This window comes from Lampris incognitus, chromosome 15, assembly GCF_029633865.1.
Source record: "Lampris incognitus isolate fLamInc1 chromosome 15, fLamInc1.hap2, whole genome shotgun sequence".
Classification (NCBI taxonomy): Eukaryota; Metazoa; Chordata; class Actinopteri; order Lampriformes; family Lampridae; genus Lampris; species Lampris incognitus.
Genome location: NC_079225.1, coordinates 48,123,009 through 48,140,180, shown reverse-complemented (window position 1 = coordinate 48,140,180; position 17,172 = coordinate 48,123,009). Strand labels below are relative to the sequence as shown.

At 46.4% G+C, this 17,172-nt stretch overlaps 1 protein-coding gene across 1 annotated transcript in view; it reads left to right on the top strand.

The window, feature by feature from the left end:
* adgrg6 (adhesion G protein-coupled receptor G6) overlaps positions 1-17,172 on the top strand; it is a 180,657-nt gene that overhangs the window by 97,793 nt on the left and 65,692 nt on the right. The window contains exons 14-15 of the mRNA XM_056294246.1: positions 5,515-5,560; positions 5,981-6,087. Of these exons, the coding sequence (XP_056150221.1) occupies positions 5,515-5,560; positions 5,981-6,087 (153 nt within the window). The remainder of the gene's footprint in view (positions 1-5,514; positions 5,561-5,980; positions 6,088-17,172) is intronic.

Below are 17,172 nucleotides of genomic sequence, written 5' to 3'. Positions count from 1 at the left end.
TGAGTTTTAGATCAATTGCAAACAAAAAAAGGCTATAATAAGATCTACCTAAAACGGCCATGAGCGGTCAACATGAGCATCTTGTAATGTGCGTGTGATGGTGTGTGTCATGTCAGTGTTTATGACGTGTATTGGTGGCGTCATTTCGTTCGTGAAGTTCATCACTCTGTCCTAGAAACACACTAGCGCCCTCCAGTGCAGAGAAATAGTCTAAACTTGATGTGTGATTATGTGTCTGGTTACAGACGCCGGTACAGACGCACCATGACTACTACTGTTACGGGTGGTATTATAGCACCACCCAGTGGATGTTAACTGTAGTTAATGTTACGTAAGGCATGCAGTCTCCTGCGTGCATCAGTTCATCTCTGTAGTGTGGATATTTAACAGTTCGACACTAAAGCCCCTTCACTGTGAACTTGGAGTATGCCTCATTTTTACACACGACTAGCTCAAACATGGTGTCAGAAGTGGACCTTTGCTTTGGCGATTTGGTGGCTGAAGGGATATTGAGCCATCAAGCGAGTTTTGCCACCAGCTCCGATGAAGCTCAGTGGCAACCTGAGTGCGAATTGGGAAATCTTCCGAGAAGAATATGAAGATTATGCTTTAGCCACAGGGCTGGTGGACAAGGACAAGAAGGTCCAGGCGGCGACTCTGAGGAGTGTCATGGGAGTTGAATGTCGACATGTCTACAAACACAACTTAAATCTGACTGACACAGCAAGAAGACGCGACCGTCATACTGGACTCATTGGAGAGGTATCTCAAACCCGCTAAAAATGTGATTTGTGAGCACTACGTTTTTGGCTGTTGTAAACAATAGGAAGGTGGAACAATAGACTGTTTTGTGACACGGCTCAAGGAGAAAGCTTCCACATGTGAATATGGAGCCCTAAGAGATGACTTAACCAGGGACAGAATAGTCATCAGCACTGCTAAAGAGGGCACACGCAGACGGTTGTTAAGGGAAAAGGGCTTGACTCTAGCCAGTGCTATTGAAGCATGAAGAGCAGCAGAGCTGAGTGATTTGCAGTTGAGATCCATGGAGCAGGAGAGATCACTCGTGGACAATGTCAATGTTGTAGGGAAACAAACATTAAAAAGATCAGCCAGTACTACAGAGAAAATGAGTGGGAACCCCAGATCACAAAATGGGGGCCTCTCCACATGCAAATACTGTGGCACAGCACATGAGTGGGGAAGAGAACACTGCCCAGCGTATGGCAAGACCTGCAATGCTTGTGGCACAACCAATCACTTTGCGAGAGTTTGCAATAAAAATAAGAAAAAGGATGGTAAACTCCACACAGTTGAGGGACTGAACATGGATAAAGACAACACAGTCATGGACACAAATGATGTGTATGCAACAGAAAGCATTGGTGCAGTGGGAACAAAAGGCAAGAAATGGTTTGTCTATCTCCCCCTGAATGGCAAACTACAGAGATGCTAGCTTGACTCGGGAGCTACGTGCAACATCATGAGTCTCAGGGACAAGAAGGGGCTAGCTCCCAGAGAGAAACTAAAGCATAGTAGCACCACAGTGAAAATGTACTCAGACCAAGGTCTGCCATCATTTGGGGTCCTTACCACTGAGTGTTGTACAGGGCAGCAAATACAAGCTGGATTTTGAGGTTGTAAATACATGACAGTTGCCACTGCTGTCAGGGTCCACATCAGAGGAGATGGGGCTCATACACTCTACCATCCCAGAGGAGCTCAGAGTAGAAGGGCTCAACACAGTGGACGACAGCCTCACCACCTCTCACCAGAAGTACAGTCATCAGAGTATATCAGGATGTCTTCACTGGTCCTGTGGAGGCACTCCCCAGAGAGGTTCATTTTGACTTGGATCCAGCGGTTCAGCCGGTGCAGAGTGCACCATGCAATGTTCCGGTGGCTATGAAGGAAGCTGTGAAGGCTCAGCTCGACCGATATGAAAGAGAGGGTCATATCATATCAGTCAGTAAGCCCACGGATTGGATCAGCAATATGGTCATAGTCAAAAGACCAGAAATATGTCTACAGCCGCACCATCTCAACCAGGCACTCAGACGCTCGCATTACCTCATGCCCACACTGGAGGATGTGCTCTATAAGCTGCCTAAAGCCAAGGTCTTCACACTGGTTGATGCAAAACATGCTTTTCTTCAGTGTAAACTGGATGAGGCTAGCAGCCTCATGACCACTTTTTGGACCCCCTGGGGCCAGAAGAGATGGTTGAAACTTCCGTTTGGTATTTCAGTAGCCCCAGAGGTCTACCAGAGGAAACAGCATGAGCTGTTGGAAGGGCTTGAGGGTGTGCAGCCTATAGCTGACGACATCCTCATCGTTAGTTGTGGCGACAGCGAGGAAGAGGCAAACAAGGACCATGATGACAAGCTGGTAGCCCTTCTGGACCGCTGTCGACAAGTGAAACTGCGCCTCAGTGTCAAAAAACTTCAGTTTAGAGTGTCTGAGGTGCAGTTCCATGGCCACATCCTGTCGGCTGCAGGTCTAAAAGCTGACCCAGAGAAAGTCAGAGTGGTTTTGGACATACCAGCCCCATCCGACGTCAGGTGTGTGCAGAGACTCGTCGGATTCGTCACGTACTTGACTAATTTTCTTCAGCGGCTCTCAGAAGTATGTGAGCCTTTGAGGAGACTCGCAGACAAGGACACAGTCTGGCACTGGCTGCCAAAGCACGATGCAGCTGTCAGGGAGATAAAACGGCTTGCGACACAGACGCCTGTGCTGCAATACTATGATATGTCAACCCGTCACAGTACAGAGTGACTCCAGCTAGTATGGCATGGGCTGCGGTCTGATGCAGGAGGGACAGCCTATTGCTTTCGTGTCAAGGGCACTCACGCCTACAGAGCAAAACTATGCGCAGATAGAGAAGGAATGCCTTAGCATAGCATTTGCCTGCCAGCGTTTCCATCATTATCTGTACGGTAGAGACAATATCACAGTGGAGACAGATCACAAGCCCCTGGTAGCAATCTTCAGCAAGCCTCTCCTCAATGCTCCCAAGCACTTGCAGAGCATGCTACTGGCTCTTCAGAATTACAACCTGAGGGTGATCTACAAACCAGGACCGAACATGTTTGTGAGTGACACATTAAGCAGGGCTGTCACTGCCAAAACACACCCTGGCTCTATGCATGCAGAGCACACAGTCTGCAGTATGGTGGACGAGCGGCTGGCAATTGAGCACATAAATATGGCCGACTATCTGAATGTCACAGACAAAAGGCTGCTACAGATACAGCAACACACAGACAATGACAGCTGCAAGTCGTGAAGTCTACTATCCTGAAGGGTTGGCCCGCTGGTAAGGATGAAACAGAGCAGGCAGTCGGAGAGTTCTGGCCTATCAAAGAGGAGCTAAGTGTCCAGAACGGAGTCTTGTTTAGGGGGTTTTGGTGATCCCAAAATCATTGCGTCCTGAGATGCTTGCAAGAGTACATGGCAGTCACATCGGTGGCGAGGCCTGCCACACACAAGCACGGGAGACCATGTACTGGCCTGGAATGCAGAGCGAAATCAGGGATTATGTCAGTAAATGCTCTATATGCAATGAGTATGCGATTGAGCAGCAAAAGAAGACAATGCTGAGCCGTGAACTGCCCACACGCCCCTGGCAAATCATAAGTCTGGATCTTTTCCAACACAGTGGGAAATACTTTCTGATGGTAGTTGATCACTACTATCAGAAAGTATTTCTGGGAGATTGATGTTCTGCCAGACCTTAGTGTGGAGACAACAATAAAACGATGCAAGGCTCAATTTGCTCGTTATGGGCAACCTGACAGGGTCATTTCTGACAAGGGGCCCCAGTTCGCCTGTACTCAGTTCCGCCAATTCGCTGTGGAGTCGGGGTTTGACAATATCACCTCCTCACCAAGGCATCCCAAGGTCAATGGGAAGGCGGAAGCAGTGGTCAAAATCGCAAAGAACCTGTGCAAGAAAGCACTACGGGATGGCGAGGATGCCTGGATGGCAATCTTACAATGGAGAAACACCCCAACGGAGGGTATGGACAGCAGTCATGCCCAACGACTGATATCACGGTGTTTGAAGTCAGCTCTGCCAGTGGTTGATGCACTTCTTGAGCCACGCGTCATTACGGATGTTGTAGATAAACTGTGGCACAGGAGACAAATCTCGATGCTCATCTATGACAGGACTGGTAAGGACTTACCTGAGCTTGAAGTGGGAGAAGCAGTTCGGATGAAGCCACTACCAGGGGACAGGACTGGCATCTGGCAACGGGGAGTGTGTCTGCAGAAAGTGGCCCCACGGTCATATCTGGTAGAGGTCGAGGGCTCCTTGTATCGTCGCAATCGAGTCGATCTACGTATGGCAGAGCCAAGGCTGTCACAAAACCCTAGGGCTGGTGCAGAGGGGCCTTCATCTGAATGCAGTGGGTCTCAGCCACAGAGTGAAATGGCGGAGGGTGAGAGGGCATGCACGTTCTCTCCTGGACCCTCTCCCAGCAGGCTCTACAGCAGTCCACGGGCTCCGGGCCCACCACAGACTTTGGACACCTCTGCTGTCCCATCGTCACCCATTCCCCTGCTCTCTCTCGATATGGCCGTCAGATACGGCCTCCCAACAGACTGAACCTAGAAGCTCACATGGACTGGTTCTAATGTTCAGTGTTTAGACGGGCTGTTGAATTGTTTTTGAGATCTAGATATAACCATGTCTTGGGTGAAGTTCACAAGTTGGTATTTCAAGAAGTGTTTTGTTTACTTAAAGGAAAGGTAGATGTTACAGGTGGTATTATATCACCACCCAGTGGATGTTAACTGTAGTTAATGTTACATAAGGCACGCAGTGTCCTGCGTGCATCAGTTCACCTCTGTATTGTTGACACATACAGTTCGACACTAAAGCCCCTTAACTGTTAACTTGGAGTATGCCTCGTTTTTACACGCCGCTAGCTCAAACAACTGCCGAGGCGCTGCAGCATTTACAGGCGTTGGACAGCGGCCATTTCAAATTGTTTAAAAATAGTGTTAATGTTGGTGTCAGTTAGTTTCATAACAGACACACTAACAGATGTAATGCAATAATATCGCAGCTGGGTATTTTATCTTGACACAACATGGAGTTTAAACACCGGCCATCATGTTGACCGCCATGGTGGTTCTAGGTAGGCGTGACATGCCAGTGGTTCTAGTGTTAGTGTTCTAGTGTTAGTGTTCTAGTGTTAGTGTTCTAGTGTTAGTGTTCTAGTGTTGACCCCGTCAGATCTCTACTGCAGTTTGTTTACAGAGTTAACCATGTTATACCCTCTGGTTTACCTCCTGCTACACACTCCAGCCCGCCATGTGCCCCTACAGACCTTCAGCCAAACCGACGCCCTTGCGTCAGTCTTCCTCCTGCTGTCTGTACACAGGGCATGTTGTGGTCTGTCACACTACCATGACGATGAAGGCAGTAGAAAAAAGGTCACACTGTTAACAGGGGGCGCCACACTGCAGATATGAGTGAACTTTTTGCTGTTCTCTGGTCTTTCAGCCCTCCCCAAGTCCAGTTTGCATGTTCTGGGACTTCAACATGAAAGGCAAGTTTCTCTTTATTTGATTTCCTTTATTTTAGAGATGTAAATGGGAACAGTGAGCGCCCGGGGTTCTGCTCTGCTAAATATTCAAACGAATTCTTGCTTCAAAGCTTTTGGGGGAAAAAAAAAAGCTTTTTTTAACAAAAAAACAAGAAAAAGAAATCCCAGATCAAAACAAGAGGAGACCGACGACACGTGACCCGGCTCGGCTCGCCTGTGTGTGTGTTACCGAGACTGGTTTTATTCCTGCAAAATACGATTTTTTTAATGAGTTAGTCTCCTCAGTTGCCTTTTATAAAATGATTTTTTTTCCAAACAACACCATGTTAAGAGTAAAAAAAATGAAAATATGTACGTGAGGCTTTATTACATGCGGGAATACACTTCAGACAATTTAATGTAATATCCATGTGTGGCCACTAGGTGGCGCTGGAGGCTGGAACAGAGAAGGCTGCCGAGTGTCTCCAGAATCAAACAGCAACAAAACGATCTGCCTCTGTGACCACCTCACACACTTTGGTATCCTCATGGTAAGACCTGTGTGTGTGTGTGTGTGTGTGTGTGTGTGTGTGTGTGTGTGTGTGTGCGTGCACGTGTGTGTGTGCGCGCGTGTGTGCGCACACGAGGTATACGTCTCAACCTTTCTTTCATATTTACACTCAAACTCAAGTCTTTTTTGCATGGACGTGCTAATATTGAGAGTAACATGGAATAAGCTGTGGTCCCCCCTGTGTACCTTGTAAGAGGTGATGAATAAATGAGTTACAGGACCCATATGAGCTCCTACACTTATACAGGACCCATATGAGCTCCTACACTTATACAGGACCCATATGAGCTCCTACACTTATACAGGACCCATAAGAGCTCCTACACTTATACAGGACCCATATGAGCTCCTACACTTATACAGGACCCATATGAGCTCCTACACTTATACAGGACCCATAAGAGCTCCTACACTTATACAGGACCCATATGAGCTCCTACACTTATACAGGACCCATATGAGCTCTGACACTTATACAGGACCCATATGAGCTCCTACACTTATACAGGACCCATATGAGCTCCTACACTTATACAGGACCCATATGAGCTCCTACACTTATACAGGACCCATATGAGCTCCTACACTTATACAGCACCCATATGAGCTCCTACACTTATACAGGACCCATATGAGCTCCTACACTTATACAGGACCCATATGAGCTCCTACACTTATACAGGACCCATATGAGCTCCTACACTTATACAGGACCCATATGAGCTCTGACACTTATACAGGACCCATAAGAGCTCCTACACTTATACAGGACCCATATGAGCTCCTACACTTATACAGGACCCATATGAGCTCCTACACTTATACAGGACCCATATGAGCTCCTACACTTATACAGGACCCATATGAGGTCTGACACTTATACAGGACCCATATGAGCTCTGACACTTATACAGGACCCATATGAGCTCCTACACTTATACAGGACCCATATGAGCTCTGACACTTATACAGGACCCATATGAGCTCTGACACTTATACAGGACCCATAAGAGCTCCTACACTTATACAGGACCCATATGAGCTCCTACACTTATACAGGACCCATATGAGCTCTGACACTTATACAGGACCCATATGAGCTCTGACACTTATACAGGACCCATATGAGCTCCTACACTTATACAGGACCCATATGAGCTCTGACACTTATACAGGACCCATATGAGCTCCTACACTTATACAGGACCCATATGAGCTCTGACACTTATACAGGACCCATACGAGCTCTGACACTTATACAGGACCCATATGAGCTCCTACACTTATACAGGACCCATATGAGCTCCGACACTTATACAGGACCCATACGAGCTCTGACACTTATACAGGACCCATATGAGCTCCTACACTTATACAGGACCCATACGAGCTCTGACACTTATACAGGACCCATATGAGCTCTTACACTTATACAGGACCCATATGAGCTCCTACACTTATACAGGACCCATATGAGCTCTGACACTTATACAGGACCCATATGAGCTCCTACACTTATACAGGACCCATATGAGCTCTGACACTTATACAGGACCCATATGAGCTCTGACACTTATACAGGACCCATATGAGCTCCTACACTTATACAGGACCCATATGAGCTCTGACACTTATACAGGACCCATATGAGCTCTGACACTTATACAGGACCCATATGAGCTCCTACACTTATACAGGACCCATACGAGCTCTGACACTTATACAGGACCCATACGAGCTCTGACACTTATACAGGACCCATATGAGCTCTGACACTTATACAGGACCCATATGAGCTCTGACACTTATACAGGACCCATATGAGCTCTGACACTTATACAGGACCCATATGAGCTCTGACACTTATACAGGACCCATATGAGCTCCTACACTTATACAGGACCCATAAGAGCTCCTACACTTATACAGGACCCATATGAGCTCTGACACTTATACAGGACCCATATGAGCTCTGACACTTATACAGGACCCATATGAGCTCTGACACTTATACAGGACCCATATGAGCTCTGACACTTATACAGGACCCATATGAGCTCCTACACTTATACAGGACCCATATGAGCTCCTACACTTATACAGGACCCATATGAGCGCCTACACTTATACAGGACCCATATGAGCTCTGACACTTATACAGGACCCATATGAGCTCTGACACTTATACAGGACCCATATGAGCTCTGACACTTATACAGGACCCATATGAGCTCTGACTCTTATACAGGACCCATATGAGCTCCTACACTTATACAGGACCCATATGAGCTCTGACACTTATACAGGACCCATATGAGCTCTGACACTTATACAGGACCCATATGAGCTCCTACACTTATACAGGACCCATACGAGCTCTGACACTTATACAGGACCCATATGAGCTCTGACACTTATACAGGACCCATATGAGCTCTGACACTTATACAGGACCCATATGAGCTCTGACACTTATACAGGACCCATATGAGCTCCTACACTTATACAGGACCCATATGAGCTCTGACACTTATACAGGACCCATATGAGCTCTGACACTTATACAGGACCCATACGAGCTCTGACACTTATACAGGACCCATAAGAGCTCCTACACTTATACAGGACCCATACGAGCTCTGACACTTATACAGGACCCATACGAGCTCTGACACTTATACAGGACCCATATGAGCTCTGACACTTATACAGGACCCATATGAGCTCTGACACTTATACAGGACCCATATGAGCTCTGACACTTATACAGGACCCATATGAGCTCTGACACTTATACAGGACCCATATGAGCTCTGACACTTATACAGGACCCATATGAGCTCTGACACTTATACAGGACCCATATGAGCTCCTACACTTATACAGGACCCATATGAGCTCTGACACTTATACAGGACCCATATGAGCTCCTACACTTATACAGGACCCATACGAGCTCTGACACTTATACAGGACCCATACGAGCTCTGACACTTATACAGGACCCAAATGAGCTCTGACACTTATACAGGACCCATATGAGCTCTGACACTTATACAGGACCCATATGAGCTCTGACACTTATACAGGACCCATATGAGCTCTGACACTTATACAGGACCCATATGAGCTCTGACACTTATACAGGACCCATACGAGCTCTGACACTTATACAGGACCCATAGGAGCTCTGACACTTATACAGGACCCATATGAGCTCTGACACTTATACAGGACCCATATGAGCTCTGACACTTATACAGGACCCATATGAGCTCTGACACTTATACAGGACCCATATGAGCTCTGACACTTATACAGGACCCATATGAGCTCTGACACTTATACAGGACCCATATGAGCTCTGACACTTATACAGGACCCATACGAGCTCTGACACTTATACAGGACCCATATGAGCTCCTACACTTATACAGGACCCATACGAGCTCTGACACTTATACAGGACCCATATGAGCTCTGACACTTATACAGGACCCATATGAGCTCTTACACTTATACAGGACCCATATGAGCTCTTACACTTATACAGGACCCATATGAGCTCCTACACTTATACAGGACCCATATGAGCTCTGACACTTATACAGGACCCATATGAGCTCTTACACTTATACAGGACCCATATGAGCTCTGACACTTATACAGGACCCATATGAGCTCTGACACTTATACAGGACCCAAATGAGCTCTGACACTTATACAGGACCCATATGAGCTCTGACACTTATACAGGACCCATATGAGCTCTGACACTTATACAGGACCCATATGAGCTCTGACACTTATATAGGACCTATATGAGCTCTGACACTTATACAGGACCCATATGAGCTCCTACACTTATACAGGACCCATATGAGCTCCTACACTTATACAGGACCCATATGAGCTCCTACACTTATACAGGACCCATAAGAGCTCCTACACTTATACAGGACCCATATGAGCTCCTACACTTATACAGGACCCATATGAGCTCTGACACTTATACAGGACCCATATGAGCTCCTACACTTATACAGGACCCATATGAGCTCTGACACTTATACAGGACCCATATGAGCTCCTACACTTATACAGGACCCATATGAGCTCCTACACTTATACAGGACCCATATGAGCTCCTACACTTATACAGGACCCATATGAGCTCCTACACTTATACAGGACCCATATGAGCTCCTACACTTATACAGGGCCCATATAAGCTCCTACACTTATACAGGACCCATATGAGCTCTGACACTTATACAGGACCCATAAGAGCTCCTACACTTATACAGGACCCATATGAGCTCCTACACTTATACAGGACCCATATGAGCTCCTACACTTATACAGGACCCATATGAGCTCCTACACTTATACAGGACCCATATGAGGTCTGACACTTATACAGGACCCATATGAGCTCTGACACTTATACAGGACCCATATGAGCTCCTACACTTATACAGGACCCATATGAGCTCTGACACTTATACAGGACCCATATGAGCTCTGACACTTATACAGGACCCATAAGAGCTCCTACACTTATACAGGACCCATATGAGCTCCTACACTTATACAGGACCCATATGAGCTCTGACACTTATACAGGACCCATATGAGCTCTGACACTTATACAGGACCCATATGAGCTCCTACACTTATACAGGACCCATATGAGCTCTGACACTTATACAGGACCCATATGAGCTCCTACACTTATACAGGACCCATATGAGCTCTGACACTTATACAGGACCCATACGAGCTCTGACACTTATACAGGACCCATATGAGCTCCTACACTTATACAGGACCCATATGAGCTCCGACACTTATACAGGACCCATACGAGCTCTGACACTTATACAGGACCCATATGAGCTCCTACACTTATACAGGACCCATACGAGCTCTGACACTTATACAGGACCCATATGAGCTCTTACACTTATACAGGACCCATATGAGCTCCTACACTTATACAGGACCCATATGAGCTCTGACACTTATACAGGACCCATATGAGCTCCTACACTTATACAGGACCCATATGAGCTCTGACACTTATACAGGACCCATATGAGCTCTGACACTTATACAGGACCCATATGAGCTCCTACACTTATACAGGACCCATATGAGCTCTGACACTTATACAGGACCCATATGAGCTCTGACACTTATACAGGACCCATATGAGCTCCTACACTTATACAGGACCCATACGAGCTCTGACACTTATACAGGACCCATACGAGCTCTGACACTTATACAGGACCCATATGAGCTCTGACACTTATACAGGACCCATATGAGCTCTGACACTTATACAGGACCCATATGAGCTCTGACACTTATACAGGACCCATATGAGCTCTGACACTTATACAGGACCCATATGAGCTCCTACACTTATACAGGACCCATAAGAGCTCCTACACTTATACAGGACCCATATGAGCTCTGACACTTATACAGGACCCATATGAGCTCTGACACTTATACAGGACCCATATGAGCTCTGACACTTATACAGGACCCATATGAGCTCTGACACTTATACAGGACCCATATGAGCTCCTACACTTATACAGGACCCATATGAGCTCCTACACTTATACAGGACCCATATGAGCGCCTACACTTATACAGGACCCATATGAGCTCTGACACTTATACAGGACCCATATGAGCTCTGACACTTATACAGGACCCATATGAGCTCTGACACTTATACAGGACCCATATGAGCTCTGACTCTTATACAGGACCCATATGAGCTCTGACACTTATACAGGACCCATATGAGCTCTGACACTTATACAGGACCCATATGAGCTCCTACACTTATACAGGACCCATATGAGCTCTGACACTTATACAGGACCCATATGAGCTCTGACACTTATACAGGACCCATATGAGCTCCTACACTTATACAGGACCCATACGAGCTCTGACACTTATACAGGACCCATATGAGCTCTGACACTTATACAGGACCCATATGAGCTCTGACACTTATACAGGACCCATATGAGCTCCTACACTTATACAGGACCCATATGAGCTCTGACACTTATACAGGACCCATATGAGCTCTGACACTTATACAGGACCCATAAGAGCTCCTACACTTATACAGGACCCATATGAGCTCCTACACTTATACAGGACCCATATGAGCTCTGACACTTATACAGGACCCATATGAGCTCTGACACTTATACAGGACCCATATGAGCTCCTACACTTATACAGGACCCATATGAGCTCTGACACTTATACAGGACCCATATGAGCTCCTACACTTATACAGGACCCATATGAGCTCTGACACTTATACAGGACCCATACGAGCTCTGACACTTATACAGGACCCATATGAGCTCCTACACTTATACAGGACCCATATGAGCTCCGACACTTATACAGGACCCATACGAGCTCTGACACTTATACAGGACCCATATGAGCTCCTACACTTATACAGGACCCATACGAGCTCTGACACTTATACAGGACCCATATGAGCTCTTACACTTATACAGGACCCATATGAGCTCCTACACTTATACAGGACCCATATGAGCGCCTACACTTATACAGGACCCATATGAGCTCTGACACTTATACAGGACCCATATGAGCTCTGACACTTATACAGGACCCATATGAGCTCTGACACTTATACAGGACCCATATGAGCTCTGACTCTTATACAGGACCCATATGAGCTCTGACACTTATACAGGACCCATATGAGCTCTGACACTTATACAGGACCCATATGAGCTCCTACACTTATACAGGACCCATATGAGCTCTGACACTTATACAGGACCCATATGAGCTCTGACACTTATACAGGACCCATATGAGCTCCTACACTTATACAGGACCCATACGAGCTCTGACACTTATACAGGACCCATATGAGCTCTGACACTTATACAGGACCCATATGAGCTCTGACACTTATACAGGACCCATATGAGCTCTGACACTTATACAGGACCCATATGAGCTCCTACACTTATACAGGACCCATATGAGCTCTGACACTTATACAGGACCCATATGAGCTCTGACACTTATACAGGACCCATACGAGCTCTGACACTTATACAGGACCCATAAGAGCTCCTACACTTATACAGGACCCATACGAGCTCTGACACTTATACAGGACCCATACGAGCTCTGACACTTATACAGGACCCATATGAGCTCTGACACTTATACAGGACCCATATGAGCTCTGACACTTATACAGGACCCATATGAGCTCTGACACTTATACAGGACCCATATGAGCTCTGACACTTATACAGGACCCATATGAGCTCTGACACTTATACAGGACCCATATGAGCTCTGACACTTATACAGGACCCATATGAGCTCCTACACTTATACAGGACCCATATGAGCTCTGACACTTATACAGGACCCATATGAGCTCCTACACTTATACAGGACCCATACGAGCTCTGACACTTATACAGGACCCATACGAGCTCTGACACTTATACAGGACCCAAATGAGCTCTGACACTTATACAGGACCCATATGAGCTCTGACACTTATACAGGACCCATATGAGCTCTGACACTTATACAGGACCCATATGAGCTCTGACACTTATACAGGACCCATATGAGCTCTGACACTTATACAGGACCCATACGAGCTCTGACACTTATACAGGACCCATAGGAGCTCTGACACTTATACAGGACCCATATGAGCTCTGACACTTATACAGGACCCATATGAGCTCTGACACTTATACAGGACCCATATGAGCTCTGACACTTATACAGGACCCATATGAGCTCTGACACTTATACAGGACCCATATGAGCTCTGACACTTATACAGGACCCATATGAGCTCTGACACTTATACAGGACCCATACGAGCTCTGACACTTATACAGGACCCATATGAGCTCCTACACTTATACAGGACCCATACGAGCTCTGACACTTATACAGGACCCATACGAGCTCTGACACTTATACAGGACCCATATGAGCTCTTACACTTATACAGGACCCATATGAGCTCTTACACTTATACAGGACCCATATGAGCTCCTACACTTATACAGGACCCATATGAGCTCTGACACTTATACAGGACCCATATGAGCTCTTACACTTATACAGGACCCATATGAGCTCTGACACTTATACAGGACCCATATGAGCTCTGACACTTATACAGGACCCAAATGAGCTCTGACACTTATACAGGACCCATATGAGCTCTGACACTTATACAGGACCCATATGAGCTCTGACACTTATACAGGACCCATATGAGCTCTGACACTTATATAGGACCTATATGAGCTCTGACACTTATACAGGACCCATATGAGCTCTGACACTTATACAGGACCCATATGAGCTCTTATACTTATACAGGACCCATATGAGCTCCTACACTTATACAGGACCCATATGAGCTCTGACACTTATACAGGACCCATATGAGCTCTGACACTTATACAGGACCCATATGAGTTCTGACACTTATACAGGACCCATATGAGCTCTGACACTTATACAGGACCCATACGAGCTCTGACACTTATACGGGACCCATATGAGCTCTGACACTTATATAGGACCCATATGAGCTCTGACACTTATACAGGACCCATAAGAGCTCTGACACTTATACAGGACCCATATGAGCTCCTACACTTATACAGGACCCATATGAGCGCCTACACTTATACAGGACCCATATGAGCTCTGACACTTATACGGGACCCATATGAGCTCTGACACTTATACAGGACCCATATGAGCTCTGACACTTATACAGGACCCATATGAGCTCTGACACTTATACAGGACCCATACGAGCTCTGACACTTATACAGGACCCATATGAGCTCTGACACTTATATAGGACCCATATGAGCTCTGACACTTATACAGGACCCATATGAGCTCTGACACTTATACAGGACCCATAAGAGCTCTTATACTTATACAGGACCCATATGAGCTCCTACATTTATACAGGACCCATATGAGCTCTGACACTTATACAGGACCCATATGAGCTCTGACACTTATACAGGACCCATACGAGCTCTGACACTTATACAGGACCCATATGAGCTCTGACACTTATATAGGACCCATATGAGCTCTGACACTTATACAGGACCCATATGAGCTCTGACACTTATACAGGACCCATATGAGCTCCTACACTTATACAGGACCCATATGAGCTCTGACACTTATACAGGTCCCATATGAGCTCTGACACTTATACAGGACCCATAAGAGCTCTTATACTTATACAGGACCCATATGAGCTCCTACACTTATACAGGACCCATATGAGCTCTGACACTTATACAGGACCCATATGAGCTCCTACACTTATACAGGACCCATATGAGCTCTGACACTTATACAGGACCCATAAGAGCTCTGACACTTATACAGGACCCATTTGAGCTCTTACACTTATACAGGACCCATATGAGCTCTGACACTTATACAGGACCCATAAGAGCTCTGACACTTATACAGGACCCATATGCGCTCTGACACTTATATAGGACCCATAAGAGCTCTGACACTTATACAGGACCCATACGAGCTCTGACACTTATATAGGACCCATATGAGCTCTGACACTTATACAGGACCCATATGAGCTCTTGTACTTATACAGGACCCATATGAGCTCTTACACTTATACAGGACCCATAAGAGCTCTGACACTTATACAGGACCCATATGAGCTCTTACACTTATACAGGACCCATATGAGCTCTGACACTTATACAGGACCCATATGAGCTCTTACACTTATACAGGACCCATTTGAGCTCTTACACTTATACAGGACCCATATGAGCTCTGACACTTATACAGGACCCATAAGAGCTCTGACACTTATACAGGACCCATATGAGCTCTTACACTTATACAGGACCCATATGAGCTCTGACACTTATACAGGACCCATATGAGCTCTTACATTTCTGGCAGCCTTACCAACATGGACCCTGGCTCTGCCGAATGACAGAAGCTAAGCAGGTGTGGGCTTGGCTAGTACTTGGATGGGAGTCCTCCTGGGAAAACTGAGTTGCTGCTGGAGGTGGTGTTGGTGGGCCAGTGGGGGGCAGTCTTCCCTTTGGTGCTAAAAAAAACAGTAAATATCAAATCCCAATGCCCCAGTTCAGTGACGGGGACACTGCTGTAGGAGATGCCGTCCTTCAGATGAGACGGTAAACCAAGGTCCTGACTCGCTGTGGTCATTAAAGATCTCATGGCACTTATCATAAACAGTAGGGGGTTCCCCGGTGTCCTGGCAACATTCCCAACCTGGCTCTCTCCACCTGCCCACCTCATCATCCCCCATGTAATTGGCTCGATGACTCCTCCCTCTCCACCTCAAGCTATTGTGTTCAGCGTTCAGTGCATCACCCAGGTGGTGCTACACATTGGTGGTGGTTGAGGTGAGTTACCCCCTTCAATGTGAAGTGCTTTGGGTATCTAGAAAAGTACTATATAGGCCGTTCAGGTAGTGTGGTGGTCTATTCCGTTGCCTATCAACATAGGGATCAGCAGTTCGAATCCCCATGTTACCTCCATCCACTTCATGTTGTCGGTATTGGGAGAGAGATCCTCCTCTGTTGCTCTCCCTGAGGTTCCTTCTTATTTTTTCTCCCTGTTAAAGGGTTTGTTTTTTTTAGGGAGTTGTCCCTTATCTGATGAGAGGGTCAAATGACAGGGTGTTGTGTTGCTGTAAAGCCCTCTGAGGTAAATTTGTGATATTGGGCTATACAAATAAAATTGACTTGACTTGACTGGACTTGACTTCCGGCTTGGTCGGCCGTCCCTACAGACACAAATGGCGGTGTCTGTTGGTGGGAAGCCGGATATGGGTATTTGTCCTGGTTACTATACTAGCGCCTCCTCTGGTTGGTCGGGGCGCCTGTTCGGGGGGGAGGGGGAACTGGGGGGAAGGTGCTCATGTTGAGTGAAAAGATGAGAACTCAAC